General features: G+C 37.4%; 3 protein-coding genes across 3 annotated transcripts in view; 2 read left to right on the plus strand and 1 right to left on the minus strand.

Annotated features, from left to right (window-relative positions):
• The window catches only part of rassf3 (Ras association domain family member 3), a 31,304-nt gene extending 16,988 nt beyond the window's left edge, over positions 1 to 14,316 (plus strand). The window contains exons 3-7 of the mRNA XM_055232010.1: positions 8,238 to 8,345; positions 9,941 to 10,102; positions 10,617 to 10,704; positions 11,866 to 11,981; positions 12,156 to 14,316. Of these exons, the coding sequence (XP_055087985.1) occupies positions 8,238 to 8,345; positions 9,941 to 10,102; positions 10,617 to 10,704; positions 11,866 to 11,981; positions 12,156 to 12,305 (624 nt within the window). The 3' untranslated portion in view covers positions 12,306 to 14,316. The remainder of the gene's footprint in view (positions 1 to 8,237; positions 8,346 to 9,940; positions 10,103 to 10,616; positions 10,705 to 11,865; positions 11,982 to 12,155) is intronic.
• Positions 14,317 to 15,718: 1,402 nt separating this feature from the next.
• On the plus strand, positions 15,719 to 19,516 carry zgc:194209 (uncharacterized protein LOC570908 homolog). Its single transcript, XM_055232011.1, has 9 exons — positions 15,719 to 15,770; positions 16,052 to 16,141; positions 16,232 to 16,353; positions 16,455 to 16,556; positions 16,886 to 17,038; positions 17,126 to 17,241; positions 17,306 to 17,466; positions 17,691 to 17,886; positions 18,745 to 19,516. Coding segments are annotated over exons 1-9 (1,155 nt in total). The 5' UTR covers positions 15,719 to 15,768; the 3' UTR covers positions 18,958 to 19,516.
• Positions 19,507 to 24,168, minus strand: gnsa (glucosamine (N-acetyl)-6-sulfatase a). The gene is made up of 14 exons (XM_033989849.2): positions 23,859 to 24,168; positions 23,579 to 23,638; positions 23,263 to 23,469; positions 23,000 to 23,065; positions 22,819 to 22,917; positions 22,577 to 22,744; positions 22,403 to 22,485; positions 21,956 to 22,074; positions 21,779 to 21,882; positions 21,589 to 21,690; positions 21,394 to 21,504; positions 21,205 to 21,315; positions 20,865 to 21,025; positions 19,507 to 20,793 (listed from the first exon to the last, which is right to left on the minus strand). The coding sequence occupies exons 1-14, from the start codon at positions 24,018 to 24,020 to the stop codon at positions 20,718 to 20,720; spliced, it is 1,629 nt and encodes a 542-aa protein (XP_033845740.1). The 5' UTR covers positions 24,021 to 24,168; the 3' UTR covers positions 19,507 to 20,717.
• Between the last annotated feature and the right edge of the window lie 268 nt (positions 24,169 to 24,436).

The raw sequence follows: 24,436 nt of genomic DNA on the forward strand, positions 1-24,436 counted from the left end.
AAACAGAAACAGCGGTTTAGTCCAGGGTTGTGGGCTGTGTTGTATAATAAGATAAATGTGTCTTTGAACAGCAGCTCTACCTGCGTCACGGAGAGTGGGAGGTGTTGGTAGTGAGTGCAGTGAAAAGGACTAGGTGAACTTGTTGTGGGCATAATATTGACTGCTATGTTCCCTTTGCCACATTTTGTTGCTTTGATCCAGAGTGACAGAATACTGATATTTCGAGATCAAAAGAATTGTCATCATAGTTTAGTTAGTTTAGTTTAGAGCTGGCGATCATATCATGTATCTGATTATACAGCTTATTATAGCAGAACACCCAGTTAGAATCCTTTCTGTATACATTACAACAGGTAACTATGCCACTAAAATTGCAATATGCATTCAGTTTGCCTTTCACAAATGTCCCAAAACTAATACCCAAAGTAAACTAATGGAGGTCTACATTCATATCCCTTATTTTATAATCAAGTGCTGACAGTGACAGGTGAATTAGCTCTAAAGAGGCCCTCTACAGCAACTGTCTTCTGAACAGGTGATCATCCATCTTACCCTCTGTCGTTTCTGTAACTCCCCTGTCTATTAGTACTGACCACCTGTGGCAGAGGTCAGAGGTCACCAGATGCTGCATGCACCTGCACCAGATTAATGACTAGAGTATCAGCATTTAAGTGGAAGTTCTCATGTGTGACCAAAGCTGTGGTTGTCAAGGAAGTGAAACTAGTTCTCGGTATAAATGACTAAAATACACCTCACCACTTCTATAAGTTGCTATTAGTTGCTATTCTGTTAAAAGGTGAAACTAAAGTTGTGCTTATCTTCCGTGCTTGGGATTTCTGAAAGGGGCTGTACCAACATTTTTTTTTCATGTAATAAGGTAAAATTTGTCTTGCCCCAGATATGTGCAGATGTAAAAGCAGCTCTTATGGAGTCAAAACAAGACCAATGTGTGCGGTCTGCGTCGAATTATGAACCGTTTTTATCGTCCACAAACCAGAAAGTAAAGCTGGTGCGCAGTTAGCATGCTATTTATTGTCAACTGTGCCATGACAGCAAAACTCCACTCTGGCCTCTAGAAATTGTGAAACATGGTTCAAGGTAAATAATTAGGATGCCAGGAACACATTAAGAAAGTGAGGAATATGTTTTTGACCTCTGCAAACAGTTGAAAATGATCCAAGTTCTGTTTTTACGTACAAATCTGGTGCAATGCCTTTAAATTGATTTCCAACTGGATAGAAAGATTGGACATTAAGGGTTGAAAAGAATCTATTCTTAAAAGTATTGTGATTGTACATCTTAATGTTTTTGGTTCAATTCCAAATTCTCAAAAATCGATTTTAAATTATGTTGTTTCAGCCACTGTTATTGTAACTGTAAAATGCCCTCTTAAAATTCACCAGACATTGCCGAGTTTACATGCATTTCTCATCATCAATAAACTGGGAATAAGCCTGTTGGAGTTAAAGGACCAAAGCCTCATTCATCATAAATAGACTATATAATGTATTAGAAAATATTTTAAATAACATCTGCAGCTTTTTACCACCTAAAGAATATTGCAAAAATCAAAGGTATACTGTCAAAGCCAGACTTAGAGAGACTTATCCATGCATTTGTCTCCAGTAGGTTAAACTACTCTAACGTCCTGCTCACTGGCCTCTCCAAACGAGCCTTAACACAGCTGCAGTACATCCAGAACACTGCTGCTGCTCGGGTCCTGACTAGAACCAGGAAGTACGTGCACATAAGTCCTGTGCTCAGGTCTCTGCACTGGCTTCCTGTAGCTCAAAGAATAGACTTTAAAGCAGCTCTGCTTGTGTATAAGTCTCTCCATGGCCTAGGTCCAAAGTACATCTCCGACATGTTAGTGCCATATGAACCACCTCACACACTGAGGACTTCAGGAACCGGCCTCCTGCTGGTGCTCAGAGTCAGGACTAAACATGGGGAATCAGCATTTCAGTTTTATGCAGCTAAAACCTGGAACAGTCTTCCTGAAGATGTGAGACAGGACTCTACTTTGAAAATGTTTAAATCCAGGCTCAAAACAGTTCTGTTCAGCTGTGCATACGACTGAAAGGTTTTTATTCTGCACTCTTCTCTTTTAATGGTAAATTTATGATGATTATTTGTGATTATTTATGGTTTGATTTGTGTGATTTTAATGTCTTTCTTATTCTGTAAAGCACTTTGAATTACTTTATGTAGGAATTGTGCTATACAAATAAACTTGCCTTGGCTTGCCTAATTTTATATCTTTGACAAATAGACCTATTTATTTAAGTTTAATCAGTGCAGTATGGAATTAACTGGGCCTAAATAATGATTGAGTAGATGTATTAGTTTTATTGAATTATGAACTAATAAAATAATAAATGCTATTTCACTTACCTTATTTCAGATTCTTGACTGATCTAAGAACAATTCTATTTTGTATGGACGTACAGTTTACATATTGTTACAACAGGGAACATGAAATGAGTAAAATAAATGTTCTTTGTTTTTAAATGAAATATAGCTTCAGAAATGAGTTTAGAATTAAGAAATGTTTTAGAATCCAATCCAATAATCAAAAGTTAATCAAATTGCCAGGGACTTAAAGGTTCACACCCCTATTGGGCATTTATTCAAGGTATATGCTAGTAAACGTTTGATTACCTTTGGTTTGTAATCCACATGCAGCGAAGAAATACAGTTTTACATCTGCAAATGCTTTAATGTTGGCTCATTGGCACTCAAATACTTTGGTAATTTCTTGTACTTCTCATGTTTATTAGTTTAATATTCTTCTTCTTTCAGGAGGAAATTGCCCTGTACTGAAAAGTGAATGCAGGCCTTGCTTTTATAGGAGCAGTAATGAAGCATGTGTGTGTGATCTCTGCCATAGCCCCCAAACCACCTCTAACTCCACAATGCCTGAGCTGCAGCGGGGTTCATGTGGGACCAGTTATGGCTGTGTGATCTTCAGAAGCCATTATCAGTAAACCACAACGGGGCACTTTGAGGTGGTTTGCTGCTTGTTTCAGTCAGTTTTCTAGGGAGAGTGAGGAGAAAATGGTAATGAATGACAAGACAGATCCCACACGCTGTGAGGGGACGAGCTGTTCACTTCATGTTGGATGATTAAGTCACTGGAGGTATGTTAAGGTCAAGGTTTTGGTGAGAAGACAACATTCCTCAATCTGAGTAGTTTATAACTGATTATTCAAGAAACAAATGATAGAACTTGTGTTACAGATGTACATCTTCCTATACAAATTCTCTGGAACACTGCAGGCAAAGTAATAACATCTCCACAGAGACAAGCATGCCCTCTACAAGGCTACTTTACACTACAGGTTAGGTTTATGGAGTGGCAATCCTGCACTAAAAAAACAAGGTTGTTTAGTGCAATAAAAACATCTGTAAAAAATAAAAACTTTTATATTAGTTTATTAGTGTACAAATGAGATAGATTTCCTTTGGCTATAGCTTTTCATTTAATTTTATTTCCAGTTTCTATTATTTACTGTGCCTGACATATTGTACTAGTCATAATTAAATTGCTCCGGGAAACCAAATGCATCTCATTATGTATAAAAATGCTGTCTATAATATTGGTCATTCTAGGAAGTTTGCCCAGTACTTCCCTCTTCAGAGCTGTAATTCAAGTACCAACTGAATAACATATCACTGTAATGATCATGTTGTTGCTCGGGGGAACAGTAGTGAGTTTTAAATAACATGATGTGATATGTGGCCAGCTTTGCTTTAGTACAATACACACAAAAAGCGTTTGAAAGGAAGGTGTGTCTGTGGAGCCTGATAATGGACAGACAATCCCTGTGAGAGGGGCTCTGACTGTACTGTCACTCACACCAGGCTTACACTGGAAAACCCCCTCATCCTCCCACTCCTGGGCCAAAACGCCGAGATCTTCAACAAAACTATAAAAGACATCAATATAATTTTCAGCCGCCAATGTGCGAGTCACCATTTTATTTGTCTCGTATGAAAGGTCATGAAATGTTGACACGCAAGTGTAGTTTAAGTACCATAATCAAGTGTGCCTGTCCCTACTATTTTGATTATAATGTTGTACTGTTTTTTGCTCGGTAAGGAGTTGGATAGAATTTGGAAGACACAGACATTCTGTTGACAAGGGATGATAGTTCAGGTGCAGCGTAATTTATTAATACTTACTTATTACAATACATACACCAAATTATCCCTACAGCGTTTGCTTACTAGATACAAACTTGTAGGACTTTAATACCTGGACCTGCATGTTTAAAGCTGTGTGATCTGTTATTGCGGATGGACCACACCTTGTTCCTTAGGATTTTTCCAGTGTCGGTCATAAAAGTGTTTTAATAACCATCACAATGACTCACCACGCACACACACGCACACACACTTAAGTCATCACAACATGTAGCATCACTGATAATGATCCACTTCTAATCTGCATTTACCATGGCTAAATCTACATGGGTATTACTTTTCTCTTCCTTTTTAATCTTTCATGTTTCGTTGTTTTGTTACTGAGATGTATCCTATATTTTACATCCACTTCCACTGATTTTGTTGTCTCATTTGCTGCTTCTCTTTCCTCTTTGTGGTAGCTACAGGTCTTCGCTCAGCCATCTTGTTATCTTGTTTTGACCAGTATACAGATATTATATCTCTACTGAACCTTCCTGGCTAAATAGAAATGATAAAATAATACAATTACACTTTTAATGAACTGTAATCATTTTAGCCAACAGATGACTCAGTTGAGCAGGTAATGGCTTTCTAAACTCTGTAATGTTTAGTCTGGATTGCAAAGACTGTAGCATTCTTTTACCTTGTGTAAATTATATCTTACGTATTTTTAAATGTGCAGTTGCAAGTACATGGTGTGCACATGTCACCCATGGACCTCCACAGTGCACCCATTAGTGTAGGAATGCTGGAAGGAAAGGTGTGTCCCATCTCCTCTTCCCCCATGGACCAAACGGGAAGTACCAAAGTGAGAGAGGGGAGAGGCATATTGGCAAATGTGTGCAATAAGAGGTAGGAAGAAGAGCAAGGTGGTCCAGTCATTAACTAACACGACAGACAACGCTTAAACAGAAAATCCAAGTAAAAGTCAAGTCAAAAAAATTGTAAAGCAACAAATCCCATGCAGGTCTCATAAAATCTATCAAATTGAGTTGTGTCAAGAGTTATCAAAGGAATTGCATTACAAAAAATTGGTAGTCACATTAAAAAGATTACATTTATTTCAGTTACATTTTGCATTAATAATTTGATCTTTCTCATTGCAAAATTGACATAACTATTTCATATGTTCTTTGATACTAACAATTACACACTAACCCTACAATTCAAAATGCAGTTCTAACCATAGAAGCCAAAAGAAAATTATGCAGGACACATTTAAGGAGCAGTTTAACTCCTATGTTTAGTCTGCACCCTGCACCCCGAGGCAGCAGTAAACACACTAGGCTAAATCCTCCCTGAGCATGTTTTGTCTTCCCTGTTGTCATGTGTGCTCAGACAATGGCCCTGCATGTGTGAGATAGTTCCAAACAAAGACAGGAATGCCACAGGTGCGTTTGATAAAAGGCTGAAAAACGCCACACAGGCAAACTCTCACTGACCATAGCAGTGAGTGGAAGAGCAGGATGCACTGGTACGAGTGCAAGATTAAACATGTTGTCAACTCCTGATGTCCCAGTTTAAATTATGTCCTAATTTCAACTGTCCTTTTCCATTAGTATAAATTTGTTTCCATTTTTTAATTTTTAATTTTATTTTGAGTGTCACTGAGAGTTCATAATATATATATTTTAAAATGTTAGACATTTTAACATTGGGCTGAAAACTTTGTAAAAACTTTAAGTTCTCCCACACACTGTCTCACTCTCATTTACTTTTATTAGTACACTCTGACCTTCTTCACGTATGCATTCAGCATCAGAAATCTTTTCATCAAACAATTACGTTAAAGCACTGAATTTTTTAATTTGCTAATACTACTAATTTCTTTGATATAATAAATATTTTAGTAAAATTACGTTACTTGTATAATGTTATTTCATTCTAATTGCACCTAGCATTGCTTTTTCTTGTGAAGTATTTCCATAGAATGATAATAATGAGCCGTAGCATGACTAAATGCTTTAATTATTACTCATGACACAAGGAAATGTATTTCAACATCTTCACCAGAAAAGGGAACATGTTTCACAGACATTTACTGATTAAATATGACTTTAAGTTGATGAGGAAATACCAGGATGTTTTAACAAGTTTGTCTCAGCTGTTCTCTTCTCTTCTTTGGCTCCTTGGTGTTGATCTTCAGTGTCAGGGGGAGGATACATGAGGTCTCAAACAGGAACATGACCTCATTGTGTTGTAGCTCTCCCAGCTTCTTGTTTGGATATAGCCACCATCACACCCTCCTGGTTCATATGACATACTGTACACACTTAAGTCTTTTAATCCCAAACAAATTGTTCACCTGTCTTTGTCTAGAGCGTTGTAAAGGAACAGTGAGTCAGGTCAAAGTGTTGGTATGTGACGTAATAGCAGCTAATGCATAAGTTCAAGTCTCTTAATGTTGTTGACTTCCTTCCAAGTATTGTGTGACCTTACTCCATTGCGGGGACAAAAAGTAACCCAATCCCACTCACTAATGGAACAATTTCCAATTTATTTTTATTTAACATCTAATTGTATTTTTTGTTTTGATCTTTTTTATGCCATTTGAGTCTATATTTACACATAATCCTATTACCTGCAACTAAACACTAATTAGATTTGAATAACTTGCCAGGTGCTTTAAGTTGACATGTGGTAAAAAAGTAGAAGTTTTTATTTATAATCAAAAACTTCATCAAACTCTTGTTGTTAGAGAGTTGTTGTAGACAGGTTAAAAGATTTCAGGTCTTTACTTTGGGACAGGCTCAGAAAGTATTGTCTCGTCATGTGGATCTGCTCCAATAGTTTGTTTATCTTTAGTTAATTCACTTATCTGTGTCTATTCTGTTTGTCATTGGCTTAGCTGTGTGAGCTTAAAGAAGTCTGTATTTATTAGCAGAGGCTGCACTGGCACCGTGTCTTCACTGTAGCAGGATTTGCTGTCCATATAAGGCTGCATGTGCCTTCAAAGTGTTCCTGGATTGTGCACTGCGTGTGTGAGGGGTTTGATAGATGCACAGCTGGACTATGCCCATGTAAGCACACATTACAGGCACGAGGGACACCAGAGTTGTCCAGGTCTTTTTTCACCTGCTGGTACACTTTCTTCTGTCCACATGCAGTACGGAAACTCTTTTTGTGTAATACCCCTGCAAATTCTCCTCACATGTATCTAAATATACCTATAAAAACAAAAACCTTCTGATTCTTACTATAGATCTTTTTAGTGTTTGTAGTTTACTGAAAACATTTCATTTAATTCTCAGGGCAATGAACCAACTCTTTACAGCTGATTATGTAACTTTGGCTTTGTCATGTGACATCTGTCCAATCTGTGCTTATATCTTGAAAAACACAGTCGACCTTCTCAGTCCCTTTATTGTACTGCTTATAATTCATTGATTTGTACTCCCTAGAACTTGCTGTATTACATAGCTTTAACTTGTTTTTCTTTATGAGAAACAGAATTTCTGTTTCTCCTAAAGCCTCTTGAATCCCCCACATATGCAGGGCTTGTTACACGTTGTGCACATAATACTTGTGAAGTAAGTGCTGACCTCACTGGCTTTGTGTTAATATTGTCTGCAGTATTTTATAATTAGCAGTTTTTTGTATACCATGAGATCAAGTCTGTGCTCTTTCATGTCCTGAGCCATGAGCATTTTTACATTTACACAGTTACAGTTGTGGGCTTACTATTAAGTTTGTTTCCAGTTGTGAATGCCCTTAATGATGTCCACATAAAGGGCAAGAGTCCAGACAGTTGTCTTTCAGAAAACAATAAATGCTGCATATGCCCCTATTCTGCATTATGATATGGGATTAATTTCATGATTCCAAACAAGTCAAAAGCAGAGACATAACAGCAGAAACCCCCTGAGACACAACTACTTCTGTCAGTATTCTCACATAATATTGTGGACTCAAATGTTGTCATACTATGATCTTGTGAATCTCTTCTATTCTTAGCATGGCTCAGGGAACACTTGATACACGTGGCCTAATCAGAGCCTGTGCTGTTTTTACTTGTGTCTTTATCTGTTTTCTTTTGTTTCCTTCATCAGGATGTGGAGAAGGACCGAGAGCTGCGGACAGAGTTTAGTAGAGACGAAATTCGACAGAGGATTGAACAGTACAACTCTGAGACCAAAGACCATCTGAAAATGACACTTGTGAGTACATACTCAAATAAATATACTTTTGTTTTGGAGACCTTATTCCTATTTAAAATAATACAAGTAGTAGTTGTTGAAATTACAGGAAGTAAACCACAGAGGTGTCTTGTCGATTTTCATTGATTGTGTAATTGTGTAATGTTTCACCCCTGTTCCCTCCATTTTCATTCCACAGCAATCGCATAAGAGTGATATGATGTTATTCCTGCCATTGTTCTCTGCCCATGTGTTTACCCTGGCAGTGTGAGAGCTGCATGTGATAATATTAACATCTGACAGGGTTAAGCAAGACCTGCCGTTTTAGCAGAAGTTATTTTACAACATACAGATACAGTTTGAGAACAAACAGCAGGGTGGAGCTTTCAAAGTAATAAAAAGTACAACCTAAAGCAAGTCTGAAACAGCACTGAAATGGCCATGCACTAAACCAGGGCCATGTTTTTCAAGGTATTTTTGAGCAATTGAAAGTAAACGTGTAACTGAATAAGAGCTAGATAAGTTTAATGCCATATTGTGGAACATTCCAGACAAAACATTAACATCTTCATGGAGACAAGAAGATGGAAGACTCTCTACCAGAAAAGATTTATTGTGCACCATTAATGTTTAAGTCCTACATTATACTTTTGCTTGGGTCTTGCATTGAACCTGGTGTAGGCCCATTACAGTCCTCAAGTTTCAGACTTTGTAACTTTTATGAAATAGGGTACAGACAGTAGATAGTGCTCCTTTAACATAAACTGAACCAGACCCACTACAACATCAGGTGACTCACTGGTATAACCTGTACTGGTTTATGACCCTCTATCATAGCCCCATATGGAGTATTAAGATTAGGACGCTCCTCTTGTCTGAACCATCTGCTCTGCACTGGGCTTATTGGGTAAACTGGGCTCACAGATCATATGGCACACACAAGATCACAAACTTGCAGGACTAATCACGTGAGGGAGCTAGAGGATTTTTGACAGCTTTTTCATTTACACTGTAGAGGTGTGCAATCTGTCATCTACATACAATTCAATATACAAACAATATTGACTACTATATGGTCTATAATAAGAGATCTGTCAAAAAAAAAACTGCAAAAAAGACTCCCTACACTTATATCTGGAGAAATAACATCGTTCTGGAGAGAGGATGACCCCCTATGTTGACAAGCATCTCCATGTTTGTCTCCATGGAGATGTAAGTGCTTGCTCTGGAATGTTTCATAGCATGGCACTAAACTCATCTATCTTGCATTTGCTGGGTCACCTCCCCACAGATCTGATCTGTTGGGCCTGCTTGTCTCCATGGAGATAGATTAGTTTAATGCCATACAGTGTAACAGGTAAAGCTTTAACCTCTCCATGGAGACAGCAGGTAGTGTGCCCTCCACCAGAAAGGTTACACAGTGCAAATTGTTTAAAAGAACATTAGATGCTCTTATCATGGACTGCAAAAATATCAGATTCTGTATAGTAAAAATCTGTATTATAATTTAAAAAAAGTAATTTTTGCCAATACCCCCTTTAACTAAATCCACATTGTATGCAGCCAGTACGCATTATTAACATGACCTAATGTTTTTCCTACTTGGTCTATCCCAGGGCCGCACTGATGTGTACACAGGTTTTATTAAAGTCCAGATGGATCTGCGGAGGCCCGTGACAGTTCGGGGGGGTCAGAGGGGGCCAGAGGGAGAAGCGTTCTATCTGCCCCGAGGAGCTATCAACACACTACATGTCAGCTCCATTAACACTGTCAAAGAGGTGAGCTCTCACACATCAACACTCTCTAATCACTTTATTGGCCATCTACTAACTTATAATAACGTATAACACATTGCTTGTCCATATACTGAGACCGAGCAAAACTTAAGGGGTTAGACTCAAGAAATCCTAAATAAATTGCAATGGGCTGCATTATGGTTGTCAAATTTAAGTATCTAGATCAGTCTTTTTAGGTTTATCTACAACTGGGTTTAGTTTAGTAAGTGCCTTCCATAATGACTAAAAAACATAATGGAAACATATTCAACTTGAACATTATGAACAATGGTGGCTGAGTGGCTAGCACTCACCTCATAGCAAAAGGTTTGCAGGTTTAACTCCTGGACACTCCAGGCATGCCACAATAAAGAAGAGGGGAAAAAATGTCATTGGACCTTTTTTTTAGCTCAATATTGAAAAAACATACTGCTGTATATACAAAAGTAATATATCCATTCTTGGTAAACAGCCTACAGATGCTCTATTTCTGTCTGAATATATTGTGTTTCCACAGGTCATTGTGGCTCTACTAAACAAGTTCACGGTGGCAGACAACCCAGCCAAATACGCACTATACAAGCGCTACCGCAGAGAGGAGCAAGGTAACTGCCCCAGTCACTCACAATGGGTCTATTACATGCTGTAAACAGGGAAAAAGATGGGCCCATGCCGCTCATACCAGGCCCCGTGTCAAATGCTTTGGTGCTGACCTCCTGGTGATGACCCGTGTGTAATCCAGTGTATTTTTGAACTCTACTGTTGCTAATTACTGGGTGTCTCAGGGCTCTCCCCACCACTAGCCATTCATAAGCAACACACACCCTCATACACCAAGTATAAATAAACTTGCACTAGCTTTCTGTAAACCAACAGCTGCTGCAGACTTGTAGAGTATCAAATGTTATCTTTTAACCCTACTTAGCACCTCCAAGTTTGGAAAAGAATTTATAGGCCGTTATTTACAAATTCTACTCTTCGCATTTGATATATTTCTGTAACCCCTTTAATAATAATAATAATACATTTTATTTGTATTGCACTTTACATTTCAGAGAAATCTCAGAGTGCTTTACTTCTTATTTGATGTTTTACAAACTTATAGATTTATTTGAGACTACTGTCTCATAAGACCCTGGATGGGCTTTTGCATTACAGACACTACAGTAAAATTCGCTAATAAAATGCAGTCTAGACAACAGATGTTACTACTTTTATTTGAAACAGACAGTAGCCTATTGGATTTACTACATAGTGTTATATACAGCACTGGATAAACTGTCTTTGACCTTAAGTCTGTAGATTTGAGTCTTAATAAACTGCACTAAGACGGATGTCTGTCTTAGTGCTGAAAAAATGAGAGCAGTTAATTCAGATTATCTGGGTACTATACACGTTCTAGTATTTGATGATGTCAAATAGTGGGCAGGGGTCTAACTGTCTGAGATTTACTATTTTTGAAAGAAATAACCAGGCATATGTTAGGGACTGGCTCCACAAACTTGCACAGCACATGCACAGCACATGTGCAAATTTTGTTTAACAGCAAACAGAATACCAATTGTCCTGAATTTTAATCTAAACATATTCTAGCATGATGTCTAGACCAAAGTACTGCAGATTTTTATTTAGTATCCAGTGACCTTGCATACATGTGAGATATCTAGCCTTGCAGTGCAGTTTTCATTGTGTTCATATAAACACTGCGCAGAAAATGTCCTTGTCATCACAGAACTGAAGGTTTATTATAAATGTGTGTTTTGCAGTGTACGTGTGTAAACTAGGGGACATGGAGAAACCCCTGTTTCTGCGTTTGGTGGCAGGACCTAACCTGGACACCCTCAGCTTTGTGCTTAGAGAACAGCAAACAGGAGAAGTCATGGTAACACTTTAAACATTTGTTTTATGCATCTACTGTACATTTTGTTCATCTGGCCAAACTTGGCTTATCATGTTGCCTTCTACATAATGACATGTGCATAATTTATATTAATTAGTTATGTTTTTTAAAGTTAGGTCAGTTGGTTCATATTGCATATTTTTTTCTTTGTTACAGTGGGATGCATTTTCTATTCCTGAACTGCGTAACTTCCTACGGATTCTGGATAAGGAGGAGGAGGAACAGAAGGAGGCTGTCATACGCCGCTACAATATTTACAGACAGAGACTGCAGGAGGCGCTGCAGCATGTCCGAACGCTTTCATAGAGGACTGAACAAGAGGACATTAGGAAGGAAGCTTCCTGTTACACACAAGCAAATGGGACTTGTCATATTGACAAGATGTTTTTTATTTTCTTTTTCAAGAAATGAATCAAAGTGAAGGACAAGTGAAGAGTTGAACTCCACTGTCTCAAAGCTACAGCATCAAATACGTCACAGCGCAACCAGACCAAAGATCCAGGATTGATGTGCCATATGCCTTGAGGCGTAGCCCTGTTAGTCCAGTCATTCTGGTATACTGGCACTCATATTTGTGTTCCTCTTCATTTCTCTGAAGCATGTGAAATACTCAAGGCCATTTGTTGAGTCTATTTTATTTAAAATTGGTCTGTACATATTTTTTGTCTTTTTTCTTAATTTATATGGGTGACAGTTTTATGTTTTTTTCATGAAAAGTCTTATTTACTTTACCAACAATGTGGTAGGTGACACAGAATGAATAGTTTATCCAATTTTACTACAAATACAATGTTTGATTTCAACAGGTTAATGAGTGTCAGGCAGCATTTACTTTTGCTTTTAGTAAGTGCCTTAATGTTTGCCAAGAGAGTACTTATAGGTTGTACACCCCATATCAAGATATATATGACAGTTATATATTTAAATAGTAGTGAAGTTAAAGTGACTGTGTATCTGAAAGTCTGGAGATAACAGTAGAAATGTTTAAGCAAGTTTTGTTGAAGGTGTTCAAATGTGGATGAGAAATGATAATGTAAATTTGCTGTAAATTTGTGTTGTAGTGCAGTTTAAAGCACAATGGGCAAAGGTTTGAATTCCTGACCCTTGACCCGCCGTGGTGAGAGTAGGAAGTTTTAGATTCTGGTGGTTTCTGGAAGTCGACAAAGCTCTTTAGAGTTCATAGAATGGATTGAGGAAGTTTGAAAGAAGATGTTTTGAAATGTCGTGAGAACTGAAAACAGGAGGCAGCAGTACTGTGAGCTTTGAGGACAATGTACAGATTCTCCTTAAGCTACAAGTTAAATGTGTCTTTTACTATCACTGTACTAACTAGGGGTGAATTGTGTTCCTCTAATAATTGTGTAGGCAAAATAAAGTCTTTGAGGGCTTGTTTGTGAGCATTGGCCAGCTGTCTTCTGTTCAAACCAACTTTCTTTAGTTCTTTGTTGATCAAAGTGAATATATTATACGGGACATAAAATATTTGTGGCAAAGGTTGATGAGAAGGTAGAAAAAGTGAAAGCAGTGGATATGTTAAATTTAGGTTTGCTTGTTGGTGTACTATTTGCAGAAATATATACGCTGTATAGATTTTTTGGTGTGTTGGCAATCAACTTTTTGTAACAATCATCAAAAATGACAGCAAACTGTTTCAAATCAATCAAGTGAAACTGACTGTTCTGTGCAGTTCGTTTCATTGAAGACTGTTGGGTAACATTACCATCTAGTGGAGAAGCCAGGTACTATTCTTATTTCTGTGTCAAAGCCACATTGGATTATATAGAGTTATTTTAATTGTTAATGCTGTACTCAATAACCAAAGATATTTTGTGATGTTGCCTGGAGCAAAAATATTAGAGTCCCAATATAGGGATGTATAGAGTTTATTTAAATGGGTTACTTTTAACCCTCAGTTATTTTATGCTTAACACTGGGTTCTTATCTTGCGCAATATGGGAGTTGCATGGAGACATTTATATAGTATCTTGAAGCCATGTTGTTAAAGTTATATTTAAAAGCAATTTAAGATAATAAATGAATCATATAAGAAAGTTTTATCCAAAGAATGTTTGGGGCACTTTAACTTTAAATTCAGGGAAGACAGATGATTTCTTTTTGATTTTCACATTTTTTTGTTGCTGTCTTCATTATTAGTTTTACAGGGCAACATGCTATGGCGTCTTTAACAAGTTTTATTGAGCTCCACTCAGTTTTTGTAAGAGTGAGCTGTATTTCTCACATGTTGAAGATTTTACTCATTATTTCCATGTTTATTTTGTTTATTATTTAGATTCATTTTGTAGACTGTGAAATCTTCTGCCTGTGTCCACTTGTGTCTCTGTCATGCTTGTGGCTTGCATTACTCGTCTGATAAGTGTCGAATGGCAGCTCTTGTCATCTGAACTTCAAGTTAGTTTATTTTAATGTCTGTATTTTAATGTCTGTATTTTAATGTCGGTATCTTTTCTATAACACTAAATAGAAAAGATACCAAATGTTGTGCAAGATTAAGCACTAAAACTATATTAAGCTTTACCCCAATCCAAACGCTGTTGTACGAAATGAGTAGCTAAATTTGGCTAAAGACAAGTAAAGAAAGACTAAACAACAAACTCTACATTGTGACTGAAATTTTAGACTAATATTTTCTCCTTGTTCGAATCTGTCATCTTCTTCTGTCATGGATGACTGAAGCGTACACTTGTGACTAAGGCTTTAGACTTTGAATCTTGAGATGTTATGTTTTAGATATTGTATGCAAGCCTTTTTTTTTTTTTCTTAGAGCATAAATATTGACTAGGCAGAAAACAAGTTAGTGCCTTGAATACATTATCACATGTTCATTGTTCATGTCATCAAATGCAGTGGGGCCTTTTCATAAATGGAATAAAATATTTCTAATAAAGATGATATCGATTCATACATTTTTGTTGGGTTTTATAAATAACATTCAATTATATGTAACCTTTTTGATGGAAGGTCTGTCACTGGCTAGTCTCTATGGAGATATTCCATAGTATTGAGCTTGTTTATCCCCATGGAGACAATGGAGAATTAATGAAACACAGACAAGTTAAAAGCCATAGTGGTGGATCTCCTTCGTGAAAAAATATATGGTGCACCAGGACCATTTTAACATGAACATTACTTTACAGCCATAACGTTTATTTTATCTTCTATCTTCTTTTATTTTTGTCATGTAATTAAAATGTTATTGTAGCCCATATTTGTGTCCCATTTCTCCCTGTGCAGCTGTGTTTAAAGTGAATACTTCTGCATAACTCCCTCTATTAACCTTTTGTTAGGGAACACAGGCCCACCCCTCTGACCTCTGGATGACCCCCACTTAAGTATCTTCAGTGCCAAGAAGTGGGCGCCTCCTCCTCCCTCTGCCGCTTCACACTTCAGACTCTCGTTACAATAAAGCTGCTGATCGTCCATTGAAAACAGACCGGATATAATTTCAATATAAAAAATCATTTGTGGGTGTTTGTTTTATAGCTAAGAAACAAGAACAAGTCGTAAAACAATACAAAGATTATTAAACAGCTAACTTCTATAATGACACTGGCAGCTTTTTATTCACGCCAAACATCAAATAAATTAAATAATAAACTGCGTCATCTAAGAAGGCTTTTATTTTGTCTGTCATAACCGGAAGTGTATGATTTATCACAGTCCCTTTGATCTCTTGTAGTTTATCTGAATTATCTCCTCGCTCTCGTCCGTCTGGCTGGACGAACAGAACTCAAGCAAGTATCTACACACAATGTAAGCTTTGTTTAAAACTTTTCCTTTAAAGTCTGAAGGCAAAGTCATTATTTTAATGTAAACTGGCTCAGAATAGTTTTCAATCTATAGGATGGATCATACATTTCAGTATTGATATTGATATTGATATTTTCTGCTTGTCAAACTTATTCTAAGACAGTAACTCTATCGCTTTACATCACCACCTGCGTTTTGTTAAACTTAAAGGCTTACCACTAAAAAAAAAACAAGTTTATATGTGTAATAGCAACAATAGGCTATAATCTTGCTTTTTTTTGTAGGTTTTGCAAGATAACCATATTAGTGGCTGTCCTGGCAGTGGCTTTGGCTATTTATCTGTTACCATCTCCAATAGACCCCAAACCACATATGTATGTACAAACAAAATTCATGATAATATAGTGATATCGTTTGACATTGTATCTGTGTTAGACACGTGAGAAGAACTGTTTTATGTTCAGATTGAAAGGCCCTCCTCCTGCTCTCGAGGGCCCCCTGGCGGTGAACACCCGTCTGCAGAATGGGTACAGGTTATTCACAGGGAAACTCCATGGACCAGAATCCTTCGCAGCTGATGAACAAGGTGCAAACAAGAGTTATACGCGAATTTTCATTGTTTATTTATAAAAGATAATGTTTGAGAGAGCCACATGTAAAGTATACTTTTGCATGTGTGGGTTTTAGGTAATGTGTATACTGGCACTGTAGATGGGAAGCTGTGGAGGATCGGTCCTGATGACAGCCTGACCCTTATCACGCACATGGGACAAAATCTAGAAGAATGTGGTATGTGTTTTTCTCCAGTTGGAAGGGAATTCTATGGTAGATCCTTAAATACTGGTTTACTGGATTCAATTTACACATAAACTGTCAAAACGTAAGTTGTCTTCTCTGTACAAAAGACGGTTGAATTCTGTCTTTTTAGAGTGAATAAGCTTCATCACTCATCCAACTAGCTTCTTCACTTCTGACAGCACCAATAAGGGAACTATTACAATTGAAGAAGCCTCTTGCATGATTGGCGACCGTGAGGTTGTCTGGGGTTAGGACTTAATTAAACTCTTGATTTTTAACATAACCCCAAGATAACATTATGTTTTTCTTGTTTTTTGCAGGCAGTTCTCCAGAGTTTGAACCTCTGTGTGGCCGTCCCCATGGTATTCGCTTGAATGGTGATGGCGAGCTGATTGTTGCAGACTCGTATTTAGGGCTGTTTAGTGTGAACACTCAGAGTGGAGAGAAGACTCAGCTCTTGTCTAACTCCCAAGGTTAGAAGTGCTTCATATTTTTAATGTATGTCACTTTTTTGTGATGATTAATCATTTTACATTATATTTTCTCTCAAAAACTTACAGGTGCAAATGGAGTTCCCTTTGCTTTTTTAAATGGCCTAGAAATTTCTTCTAAAACTGGTATTATCTATTTTACTGATTCGTCAAGTCGCTGGGGCCGCAGACATGTCAAACTAGAAGTAAGACACACGTGATGTTTTACAAATCATAACTTGATAGATAATTAAATTTTGTTGTTGCTAGGTGATTGAACTGAACAACCTTGGTCGTCTACTCTCCTATGATCCTCAAACGAGACAGGTGCGTGTCCTGCTTGACCTTCTCTTCATGCCCAATGGGATTGCCCTGTCTCCAGAGGAGGACTTCCTGCTGTTTGCAGAGACCAGCATTGGACGTATTATGAGGTATAAGCAGATGCACACAAAATAACACACTCCCAAAAAAAGGAGAAAAAAAAGAAAAAATTGATGAAAAATAATCCATATAATTTTACCCTATTTATGATGATTTTTTTTTTTTATATATAAATCGCTAAATATCTTATTATATTATAATTTAAAGTCAAGCCTCTCCTGGAATGTACATCCCTGTTGGCCTTAAACCCACCATTTTGTTTTCTACTCTTCAGATATTGGCTGAAAGGAGACAAGGCTGGTACCAAGGAGGTAGTCATGGATAACATGATTGGTTACCCCGACAATATCCGCCTTAGCGACCATGGGACATTCCTTGTTGGCATAACAACTCCTCGCTTCAGGAAGTTCATGCCTCCCTTCCTGGACCTGATTGCTCCATACCCGACCATCAAGCGCTTCCTGGCTAAAGTGAGTCATGTTCGTAGTTCTTCTCTGTGGTGCCAGTGAACTTAAAGATGCTCTGCAACTTTTCTGGTAGAGGGTCTGCCACCTGCTTGTCTCATAACAGATTGTTTTGCTTGGCATATTTGTTCCACAGAAAGACATGTCCCTATGGACATTTTTGTCCATTTTGCCCTTTTTTCAAACTTAGACCACTGTTTCAATCCAGTTACTGCTAAAAAGACAACATTTTGTGGAAAGTCCTAATTCTTGTTGACTTTTTTTGCTACTGCTTTGGAAGATTTAGATAAAAAAGTCACACTTAGGACTCTAAGGAGATAAATGTCCACTTAAAAAAACACTATAAAATCATCACAGATTAATATTTTTCACACTTTTTTTCATATATGTCCTTAAGGTCCTAAGTGTGACTTTTTCTTATCTGATGCTACACAAAAATTAAAAATGCCACAAACTTCAAAGTTTAGACAAAGTTGAAGCTTCTTAAGACATATAAAAATATAACCCATTATAGCTATTTTTACACTACATGTGAAATCCAAGTTTTCAAACTGGCATTTAAAGGGTTAAGTATATTTAGATTTTTCAAAAAATGATATAATTTATTAGAGTAGAGATCGTTCTTTGTATTTTCTTAAAAATAGTATGAAAAAATAATCTCTGTTGATTCTACTACTGTTTTTGCAAGATATGTTTAATGCCATCATGTGGAGCATACAAGTAAAGCAACATCATGTCCATGGAGACAAGCAGATGGTGTACCCTTCTCCAGAAGTTGCATCTTGCACCTTTAAAAAAAAAGATGGTTTATTACTCTGAACATTTCAATATAATCCAACCCAAGACATTTTTGCTTGTGTGTAGGTCGTTCCTTTGACCTGGTATAATATTCTGTTGCCCCGGTACGCTCTTGTCCTGGAGCTGGGAATGGACGGGAACCTTTTGGGAAGTCATCATGATCCCGAGGGCAGACTGACGTGGGCCATCAGTGAAGTTTTTCAGCACAGGGGCAGAACGTACCTGGGGAACACTGAGCTACCCTTTCTGCCTGTGCTGCTGACATGGGAGCATAGCTGATAGATGCCAAACATAGGACTAAAGCTACACAGACTAATACAAAATAGACTAAAGGTAAAAGGACTAAAGTACACTTGAGATTACCCACTTTTCAGTCTCTGGAATGTCCCTAATTAGACAGAATACCAGATGTCCTCGTGGATGGGGCAGAGCTCATACTGTTTCTACAAAGGGCTAAGACGGTGTTATAAGGTCGTCCAGGAGGGTTTTATTGAAACCTTGTTTTATTGCCTTGATTTAAGCCTTGTGGTTGCTGTTTATGACTATGAGACTATGGGGGAACATTGACCATCATATCGAGTTTTGTAAGTTAATTTTAATTTCAGCTATTTTACTGCAAACATTTTTTCATTTTAACTAATGGAAGCACTATTTGTATAAATAAACTGACATTTTACTATTTGGTATAAATAATTTATAGCAATGAGAAGTATTACATTTGAAAGCTTATTTTATTCTTGAAGGGCTAAGGGTATAGCTTGGCAACAATGGGCCCCAACTCCCTCATAATAGGGCTGATGATTTTGAAATAGAATGTAAACTGATACATTGTCATTTACAATAACTTTATTAGGACAAAAAACACAAGCCAAAATAACTTTACATCCAAACAATAAAACTGGAATGTCAAAACAACAAAGTGGTTCTGACAGAAAGTGCTTCAGTAAAATGAAAAGTGACCAGTCTTAACTTTAAGATGGAGACTGTACTCGAGTTTTGAAATCTGAGAAAATTTAAACATCACAGCAAAGAAATAACAGTGTTTGAAATGTTCAGTCAGTTCATTTGTAACATACACAACAGAGATGCATTGACAAATTGCAATCAGCTGTCACAGCCACACTTGATTTACAAGCAGTACTGCAAATCTTCCTTTCTGATCACCTTCAAGATAAATATTTACAATCTTTCAATTGTTATATTGCAGTCTAAGACACAAAAATAATGTGGCTAAATTGTTAGTCTGCACAAATTATGTTTAAAATATAGTCAAATAAAGTGTACATTAAACACAAGCTTACAAATGTTGAAAAGAAATGCAGTGACAATATTTATTTTTTTCCCCTCAAGATATTTTTTTTTATCTCTGCTTCAGATAATAAGAAGCTTTGCCACAGCAACATAACTGTGGATCCAATAAAATCTACAAAATACAAGCTAAAGAGATCCACATAAGCCTCATTTCCACTGGGCACGGTTCGCTTGGGGCCGTCTTGGCGTGGAACAGTTGTGGGGGGATGGGCGCCCCCAGCCGAGGAGCACCCCCAGCTGGGGAGAGTTTCAATTACAAATGGCCCAGGCAGCCAGAAAAGAATGGACTTTTTTTTTTTTAAGTTACAGCTTAAAATAAATCATAAATGTTTTAGTTGTATATTGCAGTACTGCATTTTAAATGTTAATAATGTAATAATAAATAATTTAATGACCATAAGAAAATTAGCAACCATAGGCACCCTGTGATCAAGTAAGTGACAATAAATATCAAAAATGTCTTGCACTTGACTTATTAAAAATAAAAAAGGTATAAAATATTTAGGTGTGGAATAAAATTTCATGGTTTAGTACAATGCACAAATAAAACAAAATACAGTGCATTTTCTTTTGAGTTTTCCTTCTTCAGATATGGGTCTCACAATCCCTTTTACATCCAGTATTTTGGAACATGGTCTCAGGGCAAAACAAGGCAATAACAGCAAGGAAGAGATTAGTAAAGCAGTCAAAACCTCCTCTGTGATCCCCTCTTTTTTTTTAAACCACACTTACTTCATTTTTTGTCTCAGCCTACTATGCTGCCAACTATGGTTAAGAAACATCTGCCTGGGATCAAATTTATACCTAGGGGGTAAAAAGGAACGTCAACATACATCCACAAGAACTGAATATTCAGTAAAATGTAGAAAACAAACCTTGGATCATAAACACCAGGCGTCCGACATGACTGTCCTGAACAGGACTGCAGTATCATCAGCCGGCGGTTCATCTTTTCCAGAACTTCTTGTTCAATACTCCTTGCAACGTTTGTCAACTGGAAAGGATCTGCTGTCATGTTATAGACTTCAACAAACACCTAAAAGAAAGCCAAAATCAGTCATAAGTGATAAGAGAAATCCGTAGTCTGCAACTAAGACACAATCACACATTTATACAATGGCAAGAGTGGTGAAGTGTTGACATGTCAGTTTGTCCCCTCAGCCATTATCATTACTAGGTTTAACTGCTACTTTCAAAACACAGTAAGATGCATACCTCATTATCATCAAACTCGCAGTATTGCAGGTTGGCAGATGGGGCTACGGTGCGTACACAAGCATAGGTGTTGTTGTAAGAGTCTTCACATACACAATCTGGGAAACACTCCTACAAATGTAAAAGAAATAATATTCTTCTGTTCTTAGCCAAGTAATTATTGTACTTTAGTTCAATGTTGTTCCATACCGAGACTCCTGGACCCAGCAAAGGGCAGGCAGGATCGGACACATTGCTTCCTTCTCCTTCATATTCCACCAAGATGTCTGTTCTCCAACTGCTGCTGTTCATCAAACCCTCCTGATGGACACATTTACAAAGATGACAAATTCTAAGAGGGGCAGAAAGCAAAAGTCTACTTGTATTTTTTCTATAGGCCCTTACCATTATAGGAAGGAAGGACATGCCGTCCATCTGCGTCTTGCTTACATTGTAACCAGCAATGTCCAGCATGGTTGGACCAAGGTCAACATTAGCCACCAGCATCTGAGATTTTTAAATACATGGAAAAAGGGTAATTAGATCAGTAAATTGCATATTGCATCTTCAACACACGGTAATACTTATGGTCTACCTGACTGGTCTGGTTTGGCTTGATATTTGGGCCTCTGACCATAAGTGGAACTCTGATGTCGAAGTCGTAAAGCTGTCTCTTATCCAAAGGAAGGGAGAATTGACCTGGGGGAGTTAAAATTTTAACATCAGTTATTTTTTATTTCATCAGACTTGTGCAGTAAATGTAATTTCACACCTGTGTGATAACCATTGTCTGATGTAAAGAAGACATAGGTGTTATCCAGTTCACCTCTGACTTCCAATTGTTTTACTATTTTTTCCACTAGGTCATCCACTGACAGGAGTGTGGTCCATCTAAAGCCAAAATAAGGAGCTTATTAAAAGGTGCACCACATAACCTTTGTGGTGGAAATGGCACTGCTTTGCCTGGAATGTTTTACAGTGCAGCATTCGACTATCTTGTATAATGGGTGTTTTTATTGCTCTCCAGTCTTACTATGAACATAAATCTGACCTGTAACTTGGCCCAGTAGTGTCTCTCATTTGTCTTGGAGATAGACAAGTTTAATGCAACACTGAAACATTTTAGGTAAAGCAATCTCTATGTAAACAAGCAGGTGGCATACTCGACACTTAAAAAGTTACATAGTGCAACTTTAAATGTACATGAACTACAACTGACCGTCTCCTGAAAGCATCATCCAAAAACTGGATTGAGGAGTTGCTCATAGGAGTTTTTGCTTGTCTAATTAACCAGTGCTTGTCCTGTATAAATAAATTGGGGAAAATTATGTTGAAGCCATCCACGAAACACCAGTGCCATTTGAAAATTAATCTATTATGCATTTCATACTACCTTTCCGTGAATGTTGAAATTTGGACCTCTGGGTGCTTTGGTTGTGTTGAATTTGTCCTGATACTGAGGGGCTGCAGTCCAAGGAGAATGAGGAGCAGGCACTGATACCATCATAAAGAACGGCAGGTAGTTTGATTTATACTGTAAAAAGTCTAGAGACTGGTTGGCCTAATAAAGAAGAATAAATTAAGTAACAATGAATGCATGTGGTAATCATAAAATATGTTTTACAAATGACTCACCAATACATCTGTCAGATAGTCTTTGTTATAGTCAGATCCATGTTTTTGAGCTTTTCCATTTACAGACAGAGTGTAGTTATAGTATTTTGAGTTCTTTTCCTGAAATTAAGTGTGTCATGAGAAATGTGAAAAAGGCTCATCAATGGTTTAAATAGACTCAGATAAAAATCAGAGCTCATACCAGTCCGACCCAATAGTTCCAACCAGGGGGCACGTGTTCCACCCCTCCTGCCTCTGAATGTCCATACTGAAGAAAACAAACAATGCACCCACATTGTAAAAAAACAAATCCAACATAAATGAAAATTAGCTAGGCTTTTAGCTTTAGGCATTTAGTCGCTTACTTGTTCAATTTTTGAGTTTAATCTATACATATATAGACTGTTTACTAGTTCTTCTTTCTACATGAACTGATTGACTAATTGAAAATTAAATAAGATTCACCTGGTTGAGATATTTCCCTGCAAAGAAGGTCTGATAGCCAGCAAAAGTCTTGAGTAATGCCGGGAATGTGTGACCCTCTTCAGTCTTCTGCCATGCTATGCTGCTGCAGTTGCCTTCTAACGTGTTGTTGATTACATGGTGGTTGTGTGGATATTTACCCGTGAGAATACTTGCACGACTTGGGCAGCACAGCGGGCTTGCAACAAACTGTCAGTAAACAGAGGGAGAGTAGAAATAAGAAAGAGAAATGGAACATGTAGACATAAAGTGGCACAACTTCATCTCTAGCAAAGAAAAAAACATGTAAAATACTTACAGCATTTGTGAATGAAATCCCAGCATCTCCAATGAGCTTTTTTGTCTTAATTAATGGGGTCTGAAATAAAAAAGCATAATTATGTTTATGATGTAAAAGGTGTTAGCTGTTTATCGAGGGGATTACCACATGCTATCGGAGCAGGCTGACCAATGAACATGCAAAAGCAATGTCATGCCTAAATTATATGTTTATGTTTCAGGAATGTGAAGTCAGTTCTTTCACAAATATAGCAATCATTTGGCACAAACTCAAACCCCAGTTTTTCTATAATATTTACCAGTCCTCCGTTGGAGATGTCCAGGTCATCTGTAAGAATTAAAACAATGTTTGGTCTGTGGTAGGATTTAGTAGACTCCCTGCTGCAGCTGAAGCTGCTAAAAGTGACGCAGATCAGCAGACAGTTGACTAGGCGCAGTAATCCACCGCGTAGAGGGGCCATTTCACTAAATAAATCACGAAATGTCGAGGCGGTCCAGCCTCCTCTCTCACCCAGAAGCGTATAACATGTTATATGCTGTTCTTTCTGGCGTAATCTGAAAGCTCTCCTGTGTTTGCTCCCACTTCCTTTTCACTGGTCATGTGCTTTTCGGCTACGGAAGCCGAAATCACATTTAAACAAACGCTGAAGCTTCAGGACCTCAATGTTTTTCTAGTAATGTAGAATGTTTTTGTTATCCACAAGTACACATTTATAAAAGAAAAAAATATTGAAAAGACAAACAACAAAACCCTTATTTATTGTGTGTGTTTTTATTTGTATTGTAATTGTATTGCTTTATTGTTTTACTTTTCTCATTAAATGAATTAAACACAATAGGTTCTAGTTGATTATTTATGTGGCTCGATGCAACGATC

Source organism: Periophthalmus magnuspinnatus, chromosome 23 (genome assembly GCF_009829125.3).
Source record: "Periophthalmus magnuspinnatus isolate fPerMag1 chromosome 23, fPerMag1.2.pri, whole genome shotgun sequence".
Lineage (NCBI taxonomy): Eukaryota > Metazoa > Chordata > Actinopteri > Gobiiformes > Gobiidae > Periophthalmus > Periophthalmus magnuspinnatus.

Excerpts from the sequence above, each read along its gene's own strand:
- zgc:194209 (XM_055232011.1), top strand. Across the intron at positions 16,557-16,885 it reads ACAAAATCTAGAAGAATGTG|GCAGTTCTCCAGAGTTTGAA; the intron begins GTATGTGTTTTT and ends TGTTTTTTGCAG. Across the intron at positions 17,039-17,125 it reads GCTCTTGTCTAACTCCCAAG|GTGCAAATGGAGTTCCCTTT; the intron begins GTTAGAAGTGCT and ends AAAAACTTACAG.
- gnsa (XM_033989849.2), bottom strand. The coding sequence starts at position 24,020 with ATGGCCCCTCTACGCGGTGGATTACTGCGCCTAGTCAACTGTCTGCTG. Across the intron at positions 23,639-23,858 it reads ACATCTCCAACGGAGGACTG|ACCCCATTAATTAAGACAAA; the intron begins GTAAATATTATA and ends TTTTTATTTCAG. Across the intron at positions 22,918-22,999 it reads GGAACTATTGGGTCGGACTG|GAAAAGAACTCAAAATACTA; the intron begins GTATGAGCTCTG and ends ACTTAATTTCAG.